At 50.4% G+C, this 14301-nt stretch overlaps 4 protein-coding genes across 4 annotated transcripts; 3 read left to right on the forward strand and 1 right to left on the reverse strand.

Moving 5' to 3' along the window:
* Positions 1–431: 431 nt before the first annotated feature.
* N7509_004078 (CCCH zinc finger protein) lies at positions 432–2042 on the forward strand (the record flags this gene model as incomplete). Its single annotated transcript, XM_056628715.1, has 3 exons — positions 432–1240; positions 1305–1360; positions 1462–2042. 3 exons carry the CDS (start codon positions 432–434, stop codon positions 2040–2042), a joined length of 1446 nt encoding a protein of 481 aa, XP_056491449.1.
* A 4317-nt stretch (positions 2043–6359) lies between these two features.
* Positions 6360–8273, forward strand: N7509_004079 (putative bZIP transcription factor; the record flags this gene model as incomplete). Its single annotated transcript, XM_056628716.1, has 2 exons — positions 6360–7117; positions 7187–8273. 2 exons carry the CDS (start codon positions 6360–6362, stop codon positions 8271–8273), a joined length of 1845 nt encoding a protein of 614 aa, XP_056491450.1.
* Positions 8274–10245: 1972 nt separating this feature from the next.
* On the forward strand, positions 10246–11356 carry N7509_004080 (Zinc-regulated transporter 1; the record flags this gene model as incomplete). The annotated part of the gene is made up of 2 exons (XM_056628717.1): positions 10246–10354; positions 10380–11356. 2 exons carry the CDS (start codon positions 10246–10248, stop codon positions 11354–11356), a joined length of 1086 nt encoding a protein of 361 aa, XP_056491451.1.
* A 374-nt stretch (positions 11357–11730) lies between these two features.
* On the reverse strand, positions 11731–12590 carry N7509_004081 (uncharacterized protein; the record flags this gene model as incomplete). Its single annotated transcript, XM_056628718.1, has 3 exons — positions 11731–12106; positions 12216–12439; positions 12465–12590. The coding sequence occupies 3 exons, from the start codon at positions 12588–12590 to the stop codon at positions 11731–11733; spliced, it is 726 nt and encodes a 241-aa protein (XP_056491452.1).
* Between the last annotated feature and the right edge of the window lie 1711 nt (positions 12591–14301).

Raw genomic sequence — 14301 nt, forward strand, 5'->3', positions numbered from 1 at the left:
CTTGGAAACATCCCGCTTCGTAACTAGTACTGCTAGTAGTATATTTCGAGATATAGCTACAAGACGTACAGTCTTGGAAGATCTTCAAAAGTCTCAATGGAAGTGAGACAGCTAATTAACTCAAGGCACGCATCATTAATGTAAATCAAATTCCATTAAATGTCCTGATCTTCCAAGTTCCTACAGTGTTCTCGTCGTCGCTTCTATGCGCCAGGGTCACGTGATATTTACGCCACCGGCGGCTGGAAAGCGCGAGTCGTCACTGCCAAGGCAGGCTGACTCTTGACTCTTAACTTTGCCAGACCACTTCACCTCCAGCTTTCACTTGGTTTTTTTTTCGCTGTTCGCTTGTATACTCGCAAGCTTCAGCTTCAGCTTTTCTTCTTCGTTTACTTCGTGCTCACTAATACCCCCCCTAACTCTAGCACACCATGACAGAGAACGAGGATTTGCTGGCCCGCATCGGTCAGCTCGCAGGTAAGCCCTCGCTCGGTTCACTTCGACAACATAAGCACGTACTCACTGTTGGTGCAGGCCGTATCAATCAGCACAAGAATCAGTCATCTCAGCCGTACCCTGCCTCTTCCTACCAGCCCCAGCATGTCTCGCGTCATGCCCCTTCCCACGCGGGGTGGGCTCCTTACTCTCGAGGCAGAGGCCGTCGCCCAGTAGCTCCGCATCGACACCGTACGCTGGTTTTGAACAATGCTCCTAGCTCAAACGGAACTCCAACGTCCTCGCCAGGCCCTGCAAGCGACAATGATGGCGATACGCGCCCCGCAACAACATCTAATGGGTGGGTTGCTAAACGTGATCGCCACATGCAACTGATCAACTCCGCGGTCTATGACAAAGAAACTCAAGCCAGAGCCAAGGCTATGGAAGAGACTCGAAAGGTGAAGGCTTTGAGACGAGCTGAGCGTGAACAAACGAAGGTGCTTCGCTATGCCCAAGGCACTGTACCCGCGGGTGCCCCATCGGTCCCCGCGACTGCGCAGCCCGCCGCCCACCAGATTCTCGTCAACGAGGTTCCCTTTAAGATTGCGCGCGGTGGCAGCAAGCTGATTCGGATGTCAAGTACGTGGGATCATGAAATCCTCTCGCCCATAACTGGCTTACCCATAATAGATGATCCGAACACCGCAAACACCACCCCGAAGCGAGTCACTGTCGCGGGTGTAGCCTTTGTCCGAAGCAAAAACGGCAACCTACACCGTCTCGGCGCAGTGACTTCGAAAAAGTGAGACCACCAGCTCAAACCTACGAGATCCCGACACAACAACACCCCACTAACACAAACATAGAACCCCGAACCCCGCGAAGAAGCGGGACGACCTGTGCAAGAGATTCACAACGACCGGTATCTTATATTCCGACGGACCACTCACTCCGCCAACCCAACCCCAACCACCTTGTCGCTGAATTGAATTTACTAACCCACCTCACCTTCTCAACAACTAGGCACCTGCTACAAAGGCCCTTCATGCCTATACACTCACGACCCTAGCAAAGTGGCCATCTGCAAGGATTTCCTCCAAACAGGTGAATGCCCAGCAGGTAATAGCTGTGATCTCTCCCATGAGCCCTCGCCCCACCGCTCCCCCTTCTGTATGCATTTCCTTAGAGGCCGTTGCTCCAATCCTTCCTGCCGCTATGCGCATATCCGCGTAACCCCCGGAGCCCCAGTCTGCCGCGCCTTCGCAACGCTAGGATACTGCGAAAAGGGCGCCGAGTGCGCCGAGCGCCACGTGCACGAGTGTCCAGACTACGCGAACTCCGGCGTGTGCCACAAGAAACGGTGCAAGTTGCCCCATGTTGATCGCGCGGGCCAGATTCGCAAGGCTGCGGCCGCGAAGGCTGAGCAGAACGCAGATCGTGATCGCATGGACGAGGATTCTGACCCTTCTAGCGAGGAAGAGGATTATGATGAGATTGATTCAGATGATGTTGACTCGGATGAGTTCGATGATGAGCCGGAAGAGTTACTTGGTGGCGTGGATAGTGGCGAGACGTCGAACCAACAGGACTTTATCCACGTTTAGTTTTGGCGAACGTGCTATAAATGGCGCGATTCTGCTGGGATTGTAGTTGACGGATATAGATGTCTTGGAGACGTTTCTACCCCTCCCCTTCCCCCTCCGCCCCCCTTCTTTTTCATTATTGCTATTTTCTTTTCGTTATTCGTTTTTCGTTCCCCTGCCCCGTGGCCTTTGGACTTTGGATACGATCCGATGATACCCAGTCTCTGAACATGTCGCATGAATGAGAATAAGAAATATGAAGTATTTAGTACTATCTCTCTTGACTAGTAGCCAGTACCCAGTAGGCTAAGTATCCGTGAAAATAGTAGACGGCCTGTCCTTGCCTTCACCTTGTCAGCAAGGTCTATAGTACAGTATAGACACGCGGAAAATCTCGCTATGAGTATCTACTGCACAGTAGACCCTTGGGTAGGTACTAAATAGCCAAATAACCAACACCATAGCTCAAACCTGTCAAAAATAAAAGCACAAAGAACAAGGCAGACCCTACCCAATCCTACCGTATGTACATTGTACAGTCCACGAGATAATAATGCGTGATGTGATAGTGATACCAGCCGCAGCAAATGTCCGCTGACAGTTCAGCCGGGCCTCAAGTTGAAATCTGCACCGATCATTTCCTCGTCAATTCAAGCGCATACTTTGGTACCCGGGACCCGGGAAGTCTGCTCGCCCGCTAGTTATTACTCCGTAACTAAGGTTTGTGATTTCATTTTTGTCTGGACGCGATATGCGCGTGACTGCAGTGCAGTGCGGGATGGGATGGGATGGGATGATGATCCTAGTGCTAGTGGCTACGTATTTAGTTGGTTAGTAGGTTTGTAGATCATGTTCATGTTTACAGTAGTGTTTAGTTAAGTGTCATGGTTCTTTGTGTTGGAGATGGCAGGGTTGTTTTCTGCTCTTTCTTCTATAATCAAATAGTGGTTGAGGCTTTGCTGATTTACTTGGCTTGGTCTATGTAGATCTAGGTCTGATCTATCATTTGAGGAAAAGCTATGCATACTCAGCTCAGCTCAGCTCGTTTCAGGCCAGGCCAGTTAGATTCAGCTCAAGTGCGCTGGGCAGGTATTCTATTCAACTCCCAGTATCTGTACTAGTATTCCGAAGTCGTCCTCACCCCGGGGGTGCAAGGTTTCGACCTAAATCGAGGCGGATCTGAGCATATTCGTCAGCCTATCTGATCTGGTCCAGTTAGATCTGGATTGAAATTAGGGAAAGCCGGCCTAACCACCTGATAATCAGTAATAGTTGCCATGCACTGAGCATATATAGGTATTTGTATTTATTTCTGATTTACTAGAATATGGTTGGATTATGTCCTATGGGCGTGGGGGCTTGGGCTGGAGAATTTCACTTTTTGCCTTTGTTTTCTGTTTTCTTTTTCTATTTTGCGCAGGTTTTGAGTTGTTGACAGTGGCTGTGATGATCCCGTGGGGGAGGAGGGGGAGGGGCTTTGGTCGCGATTCGCGAGGCAGATGCTTTTTTTTTGGCTTCGGGTGCGGGTAAATTCGAGTCTGCCTTGAGTTCCCTTTTTGGGGGTGACATGGGATGATCCGAGGCATTGTTCAAGGCCTTTCGCGGCGGAGGTGAGATTCAGAGTGATGGATTTCTGGGGTAGATGAGGATGGAAAACGTGATAATACTATTGGGAATATTCAAAGGGATTACTACTAGTACTTATCGTGGACTGTTCGGCTTCGGGTAAGTGAACGTCAGTAGTAGGATATAGTTAGGTGTAGAGCTACGTACTAGTAGCTACTAAGATAGCAAAATCTGGTCTATCTTTGGTTGTGTAGAAAGGATCTGTGTCTAGTGAGAACTTGAAGTATGTGATAACTCGATTGAATGATTCTCACCTGAGATTATGGAATGCGTAAGTAGATAATTAAATATTATATGTGAACATTTACAAGGCAAGAGGTGGGCTGACTGAGAGAGATTCAAATTATATCAATTTGAGCATGAAGTACATTCTATCGACAAGTAAACCATCGAAAGCTTCCTGGAAGAGAGATGCTCTTTCTCCTCGTATGAGTAAATATCAGAGCAGTAGATGTCAGGCAAACAAACTTCATGCCTTGAAGCGCATCCAAAACAAAATTTCTCGCCAAAAGCCATCTTGTCTACCAGGCTGATCGAAAGAACCCCGAAAAAGATCCAGCACTGACTCACCACTCACCAGACTCCCAGACTCCCAGCTCGACCCCCCAGCTTAGAAATACTACAAGCGGTCAAAGAAATAGAAATTACAGGAGCAGACCTGCCCCATCCCGAGCACGATCACGAACGAAAAAATAAAGCAGCCAAACAAGTAAAGTGGAGAGCAACCGCCTATAGGAAGCGGTCCGGAAACCCAGTTAAGGAGATAGGCTCCTTCTGTGGATGTATGTACCATGTACTCCGTACTCCATACTCCACGGTGGGATCGAGGAACCTTCCTGCCATCCATCCATCTCCTGCAGCCCTGGCCTCTGGCTCTGTCTGACCCTGGTCCCAGCATGTGCCCAATGCACGGTGGAGCGCTGATCAGGCAGGGAGCCCCCATCGGCGGGCCAAAGTGAGGCTACATGATACCGTACATGGCGGCAACGTTTCAGGGACGTTGGGCAGGATTGACGCCGCGGGGCTGGATCGGTGGAGCTGCCAGAGCGTGGAGTGCGGGTAGACCCAGCGAGAGTGAGTCATGGTGCATTTCATTCATTCAGAGGAAATGATATTGCATTCGCTTGCTCGAGAGATAGATCTGCTGGTTGATGTAGCATAGCACAGCATAGAATATTGAATAGTATGTATGCAGAGGCTGGGATAGATGACCTACCCGAGACATGGTATGCCCCGAATATGATAGTTTTCATATGATACCGGTATCACGCAAAAGACAAAAGCGAATGTAGGTCAGCGGCTCTACAATACTGTACCTCGAAGTACATGGATGTACTCTGTTTACCCCCGTGGGAGTACACTGAATACTGAGGGAGTACCAATACTCAGTACGAGTATCAAAGAGTCCATGACTAAGGAAGCCGATGCCGGCTGGATCTCAATTGGATAAAAACGGCTTTTCACCGCCAGATCGTAACCGATGTCCCGCGCACGGAAACGCCGACTCGCTCGGGGAGAACCTATCATCGGCGCCAACCCAGCCTAAGTATAGACGAATAGACCAGAGAATAGCCAGTTCCGGCCCCCAGAGTAGGTCCAGGGGCTGACGCCGAGCGGGAGCGTGCTCGCGAGTCGCGACGTCAGGAGATGGGCAGAGGACGAGGCAGCATTGCTGATCTACCAAACGGAGAAAGTGAAGACCGAAGTTGAATATAGTGGAGTGTTTCGAAATTGATGGTAGAATATTGTGGGATTTACTGGGTGTTGAACCCCCGCGCGTTGACTGATATTCGTCTGGTTCGGTTCAGTTCATCTGGTTGTGCGGGTAGGCGGTTTGCAACGATGATGGCATCATCATTATGATCATGATCATAGACTAACCATGATGCTGCCCCGCACTGGTACAGAATGGAACAGGGGTCGAGCTGAGCGTCATCCGGAGGGGACGAGTGATCAGTGCAGGATCCGTGCATCTGCATCCGCCCTGCTTCTGCTCTACTTCTGCTTCTGCTTCTGGAGGTGGGACCGCAGGTGGATCGCGGGCCGGACCCGTTCGAGTACCATGGTAGGACTGTATTACACAGGAATGGAGAAGTACAGGATGAATGTACTGAAGTGATCCATTTTTGGTATGCGGTTTTGGTTTTGGGTGATCGGGTAGAAGGCTAGAAGGCTAGAAGGCCAGGATCACCCGATGGAAGAAACGATTGGAAGGGAGGGGCACGAGAAGGTGGACAAGCACAGACCAGTAGTGTCGATAGGCTATGGAGATCGGCCATCCATTGGACAGTGGGGAGTCTCTGTCATCTAGGATCAGGAAAGAAATGCAGGTCTGCCCAAGAGGGACAGAGCAGCCAATGAAGGAGCAGGTCATTCCGCGCACACCGCGGTACAGTACGAGCAGCATACAGAGTACTTCGTACAGAGAGGATGTACATTTACACTGTGTATGGAGTAACTATACATACAGGGTACAGCGAGATCGTGGTTGTTAAGTGGGTGTATTCCTGCAACATTCTCCCATCTCCATTCATCCCATTACTATCACTTTCACCCCTCTGATTTTATTCTTCATATCCTTCCATTTATTCCCCTTCTTCTTCTTCTCTTCCCCCCTGTATATCTATATATTCATCTTTATCTCTATCTCTATCTCTATCTTTTGTCTCTTCTCCCCCCCGCCCCCCCCCCCACACACACCGCCTCTTCGTTATGGCGAGATATTCTCACTTCGACTATTACCAACAACCTTCATCATTAGACGTGCCACCTGAGGAGGACGACATGAGTGTACTGGACGACAAGATCCTCGACTCGACCTCGCCGGGGCTCGCCGACCCCCGACGGGCTTCGTACGATACTCAAGATGCCTTCTCACATCGCAACTCCGTCTGGTCCAACTACTCCAGCGCCAGTTCCGAGTCTCGACCAACCTCGCATCTCGGGCAGTCTGTCCTCGACTCGGCTAACCCCTCTTTCATGCCTATCGATGGTCCCCAGCCGTATACACAGCCCACCGCCGGTTGGGCCTTGTCCCGCACGGCTTCCGGCTCATGTACCCCCACTGCTTATGACCAATATCCATCCGAAGAGGGCACCTCAAGTGCTCCCTTCTCTGGAGGTGCCGTTGGCCCCGTCAACTCTATGCCCATGGGTGCTGTCTCATACCGCGGAGGGATGGGCTTCGCGCCGTCGGGTGGGGTCGCTATGTCACCACAGTCGAGCCAGGGTTGGATGCCGGCGCCTATGGACTTGGCAGACGCTGCTGCACAGTCAAAGAGTGCTGCTTTTCGAAATGGGTCACCCTTGACGATGCGTCGAGACGGTATTCGCAAGAAAAACGCTCGCTTTGAAATCCCCGCCGAGCGCACTCTGAGTAATATCGACCATCTTATCAGCCAGTCCAATAACGAGGAGGAGATCAAGGAACTCAAGCAGCAGAAGCGATTGCTTCGGAACCGCCAGGCAGCGTAAGTGATATCTCAGAGCCCACCTGACCCTCTAGTCGATTGTCTCGTACTGACTCCACTTTTGCATAGTTTGGATTCCCGACAGCGGAAGAAGCTCCACACTGAAAAGTTGGAGGAAGAAAAGAAACATTTTACCAATGCGATCGGACACCTCGAGGATATGGTTAATAAGCTGCGAAGCCGTGAGGCCGAGTTGATTCGCGAGAAAACCGAGTGGATCAACCAGCAGCAGCACATGACCAATTATCTGGAGAGTATTCATATCGAAAAGAACGAAATGATCCGCGTGCACACCCTCGAGACCGCCGAGCTGCGAAAGAAGAACAATATTCTGATGGAGACGGTCGAGAAACTCGAGCGAGGTGTCCCCAAACAAGTCGACACCCACGCAGACTTCACCGGCTTCGAGAACCTGTCCATGGAGAACCACCCATGGGAAGACTTCAACATGGGCAACGGTATCTCCATGCAAGAGCCAATCCCAGCACAGCAGCAACAAGCCCTCCAGGTTTCGGAGCGAAGCGAAAAATCCACCACTCCGTTCAGCTGGAACGCCTTTTACATGTGTCTTCTCTTCGGCGCCTACATCGCCTCGAACAATTCCTCCATCCCCGGCCGATCCCTCCCCCAACTCTCAGAAGAGTACCGAGCGGAATCAGCAAACGTGCTCAAAGCCGTGCTAGCATCCTCACCGAACGAGTTCAGCGCCGTACAAAGCCAGGGCCAAGTCCCCACAGCCATGCCTTCTGGCCCTTCCTCCTCCGCCATCCCAACCATGGAAATGGCACCGATGGCGCAGGTCCAGGTTCAGCAGCCAGGCTCCTCAACTCTGGACGAGCTCCATGACACTCTCGTCATGCCGACAGAAGACCAGCAGCGCGCACAGGTTTTCGCGCTCAACCCGGATCAGTACAATCAGCTGACTAGCTTCGACGACGAGGCGTTCAAGCCGCAGCAACCGTCGAATCTGCAGCAGGCACTCGCCGCTATGCGAAGTAATGCCGCGCAGCATCGCATGGGCGCGTCGTCGGATGTTTATTCACGATCGCTAATGTGGGACCGTGTTCCTGAGAAAGTCATTCGGGATTTCCGTCGCATGGTGCACGAGTATGGGGCGCCCGTTAAGGAGGAGATGGTTGGGTTTGCGTCTGCTTGAGTTCTCCTTGACATCTGATCCAAAGGCCAATCTTTCTGTCAAGTTTCCTCCCTCACCGTAACTGGGAGGGAGATGTCTGGACGGAAAGGGGCTCGGTCGGCTGCATTCGTTGGACTTATATGAAAACGACAGGAGCCAGCAATGGCTCTCGCGATGCGTGATAGACCACGCGGTGTTTCTTTTGTGTTGTATTTTGTTTCTTCTACTCACTGTGTTTTTTTGGCCCTATCCTCATGTGGCTTCGTGTTTAGCGGTTTCTTTGTTAGCGAGTTTGGATTGGTTTGTTTTTTGCATGTTCTGGTCTTTGGTTGTTGTTTTATTTTAGCGATAGCGTGGCAGGGAGCGGTCACTGCGGTTTATGGTTGTCTTGTGGTTTAGTTGTGTTTCCCCCTCTTTTCTTTTCTTCATTTCATGACATGATAGTGGACTTTGAATGTTGCAAAGGTTTTGGTTGGGCTGGTTTTGTGTACAGAGAGGGAGAAGGAGAGAAATGTCTGCCCCCTTGCTCGTCGACTTCCCACGACTCCTTTCTGGGAGAGCCTCTCCTTGGAATGAATCAGGATATTTACGGGCCATGTGATAACGAAATTATGAAAATTGGACCCTGGCATCTTTTGTTCTTGACTTGTTTTTTTTTCTAGCGTGAGAAGGGTTGGTTTTGTTTCTGGTTTCTTCTTGTTCTGCTTCAGCCTTGTCTTGCCTTGTCTGAACTTGGCTTTTCCCCTTGGCCAACTTGGCTTCGACTTGGCTTTTCCAAGTTGAAACTCCAAGCCTTGGCTTTGCACCTTTTCTTTCCTTTCTGCATGCGTTAACTATTTACTAAACACCACTGTGGAGGCGGCGACGCCCTGAACTGAACGAATGTTATGAACGAATATTATGAAGTCACGACCTTGCAATGAACATGACCATGAACAATCGAGAATCGAGACCTTGGTTTCGGACACATTTTCCAAAAAGAATTTGAGATACGGCGGCTGAACCCGTCATTTCCCTTTCCTTTCCTTTCCTCCTTGTCAAATCCCACTATTCTCCTTTCCCTGTTCACCTTCTCCTTTAGTATGCTTGGCTTTGTGGATGTCGATAGTACATATCAGCGCATCAACGTCGCCAGGTGGAACCTCATACCACCTATCTCATATTCCCAGCTCGGTTAATGGCCATTTCCTCGGAGAGTTTGAACCAAACTTACCCCATCACAGTGACACGCCCGTCAGTTGAGAGTGGAATCCACGTTGTGGCCCTGATCCATTAGCCGGAGGACCTTGGGGGATGGCAAGTCGTGGTGACTGGGGGGCTTGTCCAATCATCCGGCAGATGTTTAGGGTCTTGGGACTCGGCCTTCTCCACTGTTACATGCATCAGACCAAGGCTTGAGGCACATATCCAAGCTTTGACCAAGACTGGAGAGATCTGACGTTTGGTTCTTGGCCGGTGGTTCCTCCCACGAGGCGCGCCAGGCGCTGCACTGCGGTGCGGGATACTGCAGCCCGTCCAACCACCACCCAACAGATCCAGATAGACACTATACAGAAAGGAGAAAGAAAAGGAAAAAGAAGACGAAGAAATAAGTCTTTTTAATTGATCTGGATATGTCTCGCGTTGTTTGACAATCGGTTCTGACCATCGGGGGGCCAAAACCTACGGAACCACTCGATGGGCTGCCACCAACTCCCAAGGTCCTCCACGGTGGCTCCGGAGGCAATCAGCTCGAATTTTCTTTCTTTTTTCTTTCTTCGTCTGCGACAATTATAAAATGGCACGGACGATCCCTCCGTTTGAATCATACTGTTCATTCTACTTTTGACCTTCTTTCGTTTTCAAATTCGTGGTCTTTTATATCATCCTCGCTGGTTAGGGTTTCTGTTCTACAGGCTTTCCTCCTATATCCAGCCCAACCACACCACCACGAATCTTTCAGAAGAAATTCCTACATTCCGAGTTCCTCTAGGGAGAGTTTGAACCACCCATCATGTCTTTCGACCCCCACAACGTCGACCTCGACGAAGTCGACCAAAGAGAATTAATCTGCTACCTCAACGCCGAAGGCAATGAATACGACGGCCGTCTCAGGCGCACGTGTATCAGCCATATTCGTGATTCTAGTCGTATCCAGCGCGGCAACATTCTTCCCCGTCGTCGCAAAACGTGTACCCCGCCTCCGCATCCCTCTCTACGTCTACCTATTCGCCAAGTACTTCGGTGCCGGCGTCATCGTCGCAACAGCCTTCATCCACCTCCTCGACCCAGCCTATGATGAAATCGGGCCCGCTAGCTGCGTCGGTATGACCGGGAACTGGGCCCTGTACTCCTGGTGCCCTGCCATTGTGCTCACCTCGTTGATGATAATTTTCCTCATGGACTTTGGCGCTGAGCGATGGGTTGAGAAGAAATATGGTCTTTGTCGCGATGACCCCGAGCCCATTATGGCGCAGGGTGTTGCTGTTCATAACGACCATGTCCACGTCAACCCAAATGGATTATCCCAAGACGCAACAGGTCTCGACAAGGACGGCTCTCGCAGCGATGATGCGAAGATAATGCGTGAATTGGAAGACCAATCGAGCAACGACGATGACTCGTTCGTTGAACGCTCATTCCGTCAGCAAATTGCCGCTTTCCTGATCCTCGAATTCGGAGTTATTTTCCACTCTGTTATTATCGGGTTGAATCTTGGTGTTTCGGGTGATGAGTTTGCTTCGCTTTATCCCGTTCTCGTCTTCCACCAGTCCTTCGAAGGCCTGGGTATTGGCGCCAGAATGTCTTCTATTCCCTTCAAGAAGGGAAGTTGGTTGCCCTGGTTCCTTTGTACCGCGTATGGTCTCACTACTCCTATCTCCATCGCTATTGGTCTGGGTGTGCGCAATACCTACAATCCCGGCTCGTATACTGCGAATGTCGTCTCTGGTGTGCTGGATGCGATCTCGGCGGGTATTTTGATTTATACCGGTTTGGTGGAGTTGCTTGCCCGTGACTTCTTGTTTGATCCCCACCGCACTCGTGACGATAAGCGTTTGACCTTTATGGTTTTTTCGCTGTTGCTCGGTGCTGGTATCATGGCTCTTCTGGGCAAGTGGGCTTAAATCAAAATGGTGGCCGCTTTGTGTCGGTGTGTGCTGTGTGTCTGAAGAAAAAAGAAAATGGAGAGTGAGATAGTACTGCCTTTTGCATGAGGTGCTATCGTGTGTACGCTGTTTCATTGTTATTTCGTGATACCTTGGGATATAGATTGGGTTTTTTTTTGGTTTCTATAGTTCTCTGCTTTACTCTGTCTTTCGTTCTTAGTACTTAGGTTTAGAAGTACATACTAATTATACCCGGGGAATTGAACCGTGAGGGTCTACTGTCATTAATTTTTACCCTGTCCTTTCCTGAAAATTACCCATTTCTGTAGAGAAACAAAAAATTAAGTCTATTCATAAACGGGTGAGTTTTCTCGTACTCCATCCTCTAATGATTATTTCGTATAAGGCGGCGGCGGATCATCATCTCTTGGAGCACTGGCAAGGTTCTCCTTCCTCTGCTTCCAGTACTTCCGTCCAAAGTAGGCCCCCAAAGCGAGAAATACGGCGCTAGCAATTGACCCAGCTACAATAGCGGCTTCTTCTCTCTGACTGAGCTCCTTCTTTGGCGCGGGATATTCCGGTAATTTGAACGACTCGGTCGGAATAGGAACGGCAGTCGAGTCACTTGCCTCAAAACGGATTTGGATGGGGGTAGCTCTGATGCCATAGACATCCTTTTCAGTGGAAACAGTTGAGTCTGTGTATGTGATGTGGGTCGGAGTATTGAATGTTTTGGAGCACAAGTCTTGTCCCACGCAGTCAAAATCACTGATACGGTTAGTTTAGCCGAGGACTAGATAGGCATTTCTTGCAGAAAAGGAGAGAAACAATAAAAGCGCTTTCAGTAAAAGAGAGTAGAGGAAGAAACTCAACCTACGTCGGACAGCATATCTCTGTCGTTACGAGCCTCTGCGTCTCGGTAGGCAGCGTGCAAGCCTTATACCCGGAAGGACACTGCCCTGGACTAAAGTACCGATCATACTTCCAGTTTTCAGGGGAGCAATCGTCTCCATTGGGTCCATCAAAGCCCTGTACTATCCACGGATAGCCATAATATGCAACGGTGTGGGGGGGTAAAGCACGATGCAGGCGGCGTAAAGACTGTCGTGAGGGGACCGGCAAGGACGGTGCGAGAAGAGTCGATTCTCACGGCATTGGATTTAGAATAGGACGCATAGTCGTATGAAAGAGCCCGGCTTAGTAGGATAAATAATGAGAATAAATAGGACAATAGGGTTTGAGGTAAACCCATGTCTTGAATGTCCCGGGTGACGTCTGGGGGTATACCAAGTAGTACTAGTAGTACCCTTAGGACCCAGAATGAATATGTACAGTAGTCAGAGGTAACTTGATCGCTAAATAGGTGATATTAGAGCTGTGCTGGGCTTATAAAGGTTTCTCAAATTTGAGACTCGCTCGATCCTCAATAGCCCTGCCACAACCCCTCTTCCTTGGCGTGGTTCCGACACCTCGTATTGCGACCTGTTTTCGCGTGAATGCCGCCGGATAAGACACCCCAGCACCAGCCACAGGACCGGGATATATGTTAGCGACCGGTAGCGTGGGATCAGATGCTGGCGTGCGTCGTGGGGTCGCGGTTGACGTTGGCGGCCCTGCGAACTACCTAAGAGATGCCAAAAAAAAAAAGATTCGGCGGCTCGGGCTCCTCTTGAAATGAAGGATCGATGTCAAAAAGCGGTTTCATGGACTGGGATTCTCTTGCTGATCGATCATTTCCGACATGTGCTGATATATTGATCGAAAACGGTGCCAGTCCTCTTCACCAGGGCGAACGAAGAAGCAACTTGAAGGGTCAGTGAACGGCGAGCGCAGGAATTCGCTCTGGAACGGGGCCAGCTTAGAAGAGCTTGCAGGAGGCTGCAGAGCCATGCCCACGCGCGCCGAAACCTGGCTCGTAGTCCCTGGTCTATGGGACTTGGTCTTGACTATCTGTCAATAGAACGGTGCTTAGCCCTGGCTTCTGCTTGACTAGCAGAATCGCGTTTCTTCTTGGCTAAGACCTCAGCACCAGCAAGCAGCCTTTGCCTGACGTAACAATCGATGACCTGGGCTCGCCTTTTAAAGATCGGCAACGATAAAGTCGGGCAGTACACCCTCTTCACCTGTTGTAGTTAGGAATGATCGTAAATTGGAAGCAACAAATGGTATACGAAAAGAATACTTTTTGGCGCCGTTATTGAAGGCAGAGTTGGCACATGCGCCATCAAAGTAGGTATATTGGTAGAGATCATGTACACACATGATGAAAAGGGGCCCTCTGCCTTGGCGCATCTCGCGCAAGCGTCTTTGCTTGGAACCTCCTGGCTGATCTGCTGTACAAACATACGCGAAACGCATTTGAAGTCTTACGACAGTGTTTGGGACCGGCGAAGTTTCAATTAACATCGCGTTTTATGAGATGTGCATATTTATGACCCAACGGGTTCTAGCATATTTGACGACTCATGCAAATCCGACAAAGCGGTGGTTGACGGCCAGCTCGCTACTTGCCAGGCGAGCTTGGGAACTGGAGCAGGCGGCGGTGGTGGTGGACCCCCTGGCGGCGGTGATGGTGGACCCCCCTGGTAGCGGCGGTGGTCCCCCATCGTCAAAGCCCCTGAGTGCTGCAGCTTGTGAGGATATAAACTCCCAAAAGACGAATTTAAGGCTGACTCCAACAAGCCCCGGCTCAAACAATGACTTACTTGCCCATGGGGGGAGAGACTGGAAGCTTGTTTGCAAAAAAAGTATGAATATCCGTTCCCAAGCCATTCATGTCACACGCTAATCGTTCTATGATTATTTAGCTGTCTCAGGGTCTGATAAGACAGGAACTAACCATGGTGCCCCCCTGACTAGGGATGAATGCGTTGATGCCTGTGCAAGCAACAGCCAATGCAGCTCATTGGAATGCAGCTGGGCGTGGATGTTGGACATACACCAGCTCCAGAACCCCGGGAGAC

This window comes from Penicillium cosmopolitanum (genome assembly GCF_028827165.1).
Source record: "Penicillium cosmopolitanum strain IBT 29677 chromosome Unknown utg000005l:1.0-4006212.0:1.0-4009387.0, whole genome shotgun sequence".
Classification (NCBI taxonomy): domain Eukaryota; kingdom Fungi; phylum Ascomycota; class Eurotiomycetes; order Eurotiales; family Aspergillaceae; genus Penicillium; species Penicillium cosmopolitanum.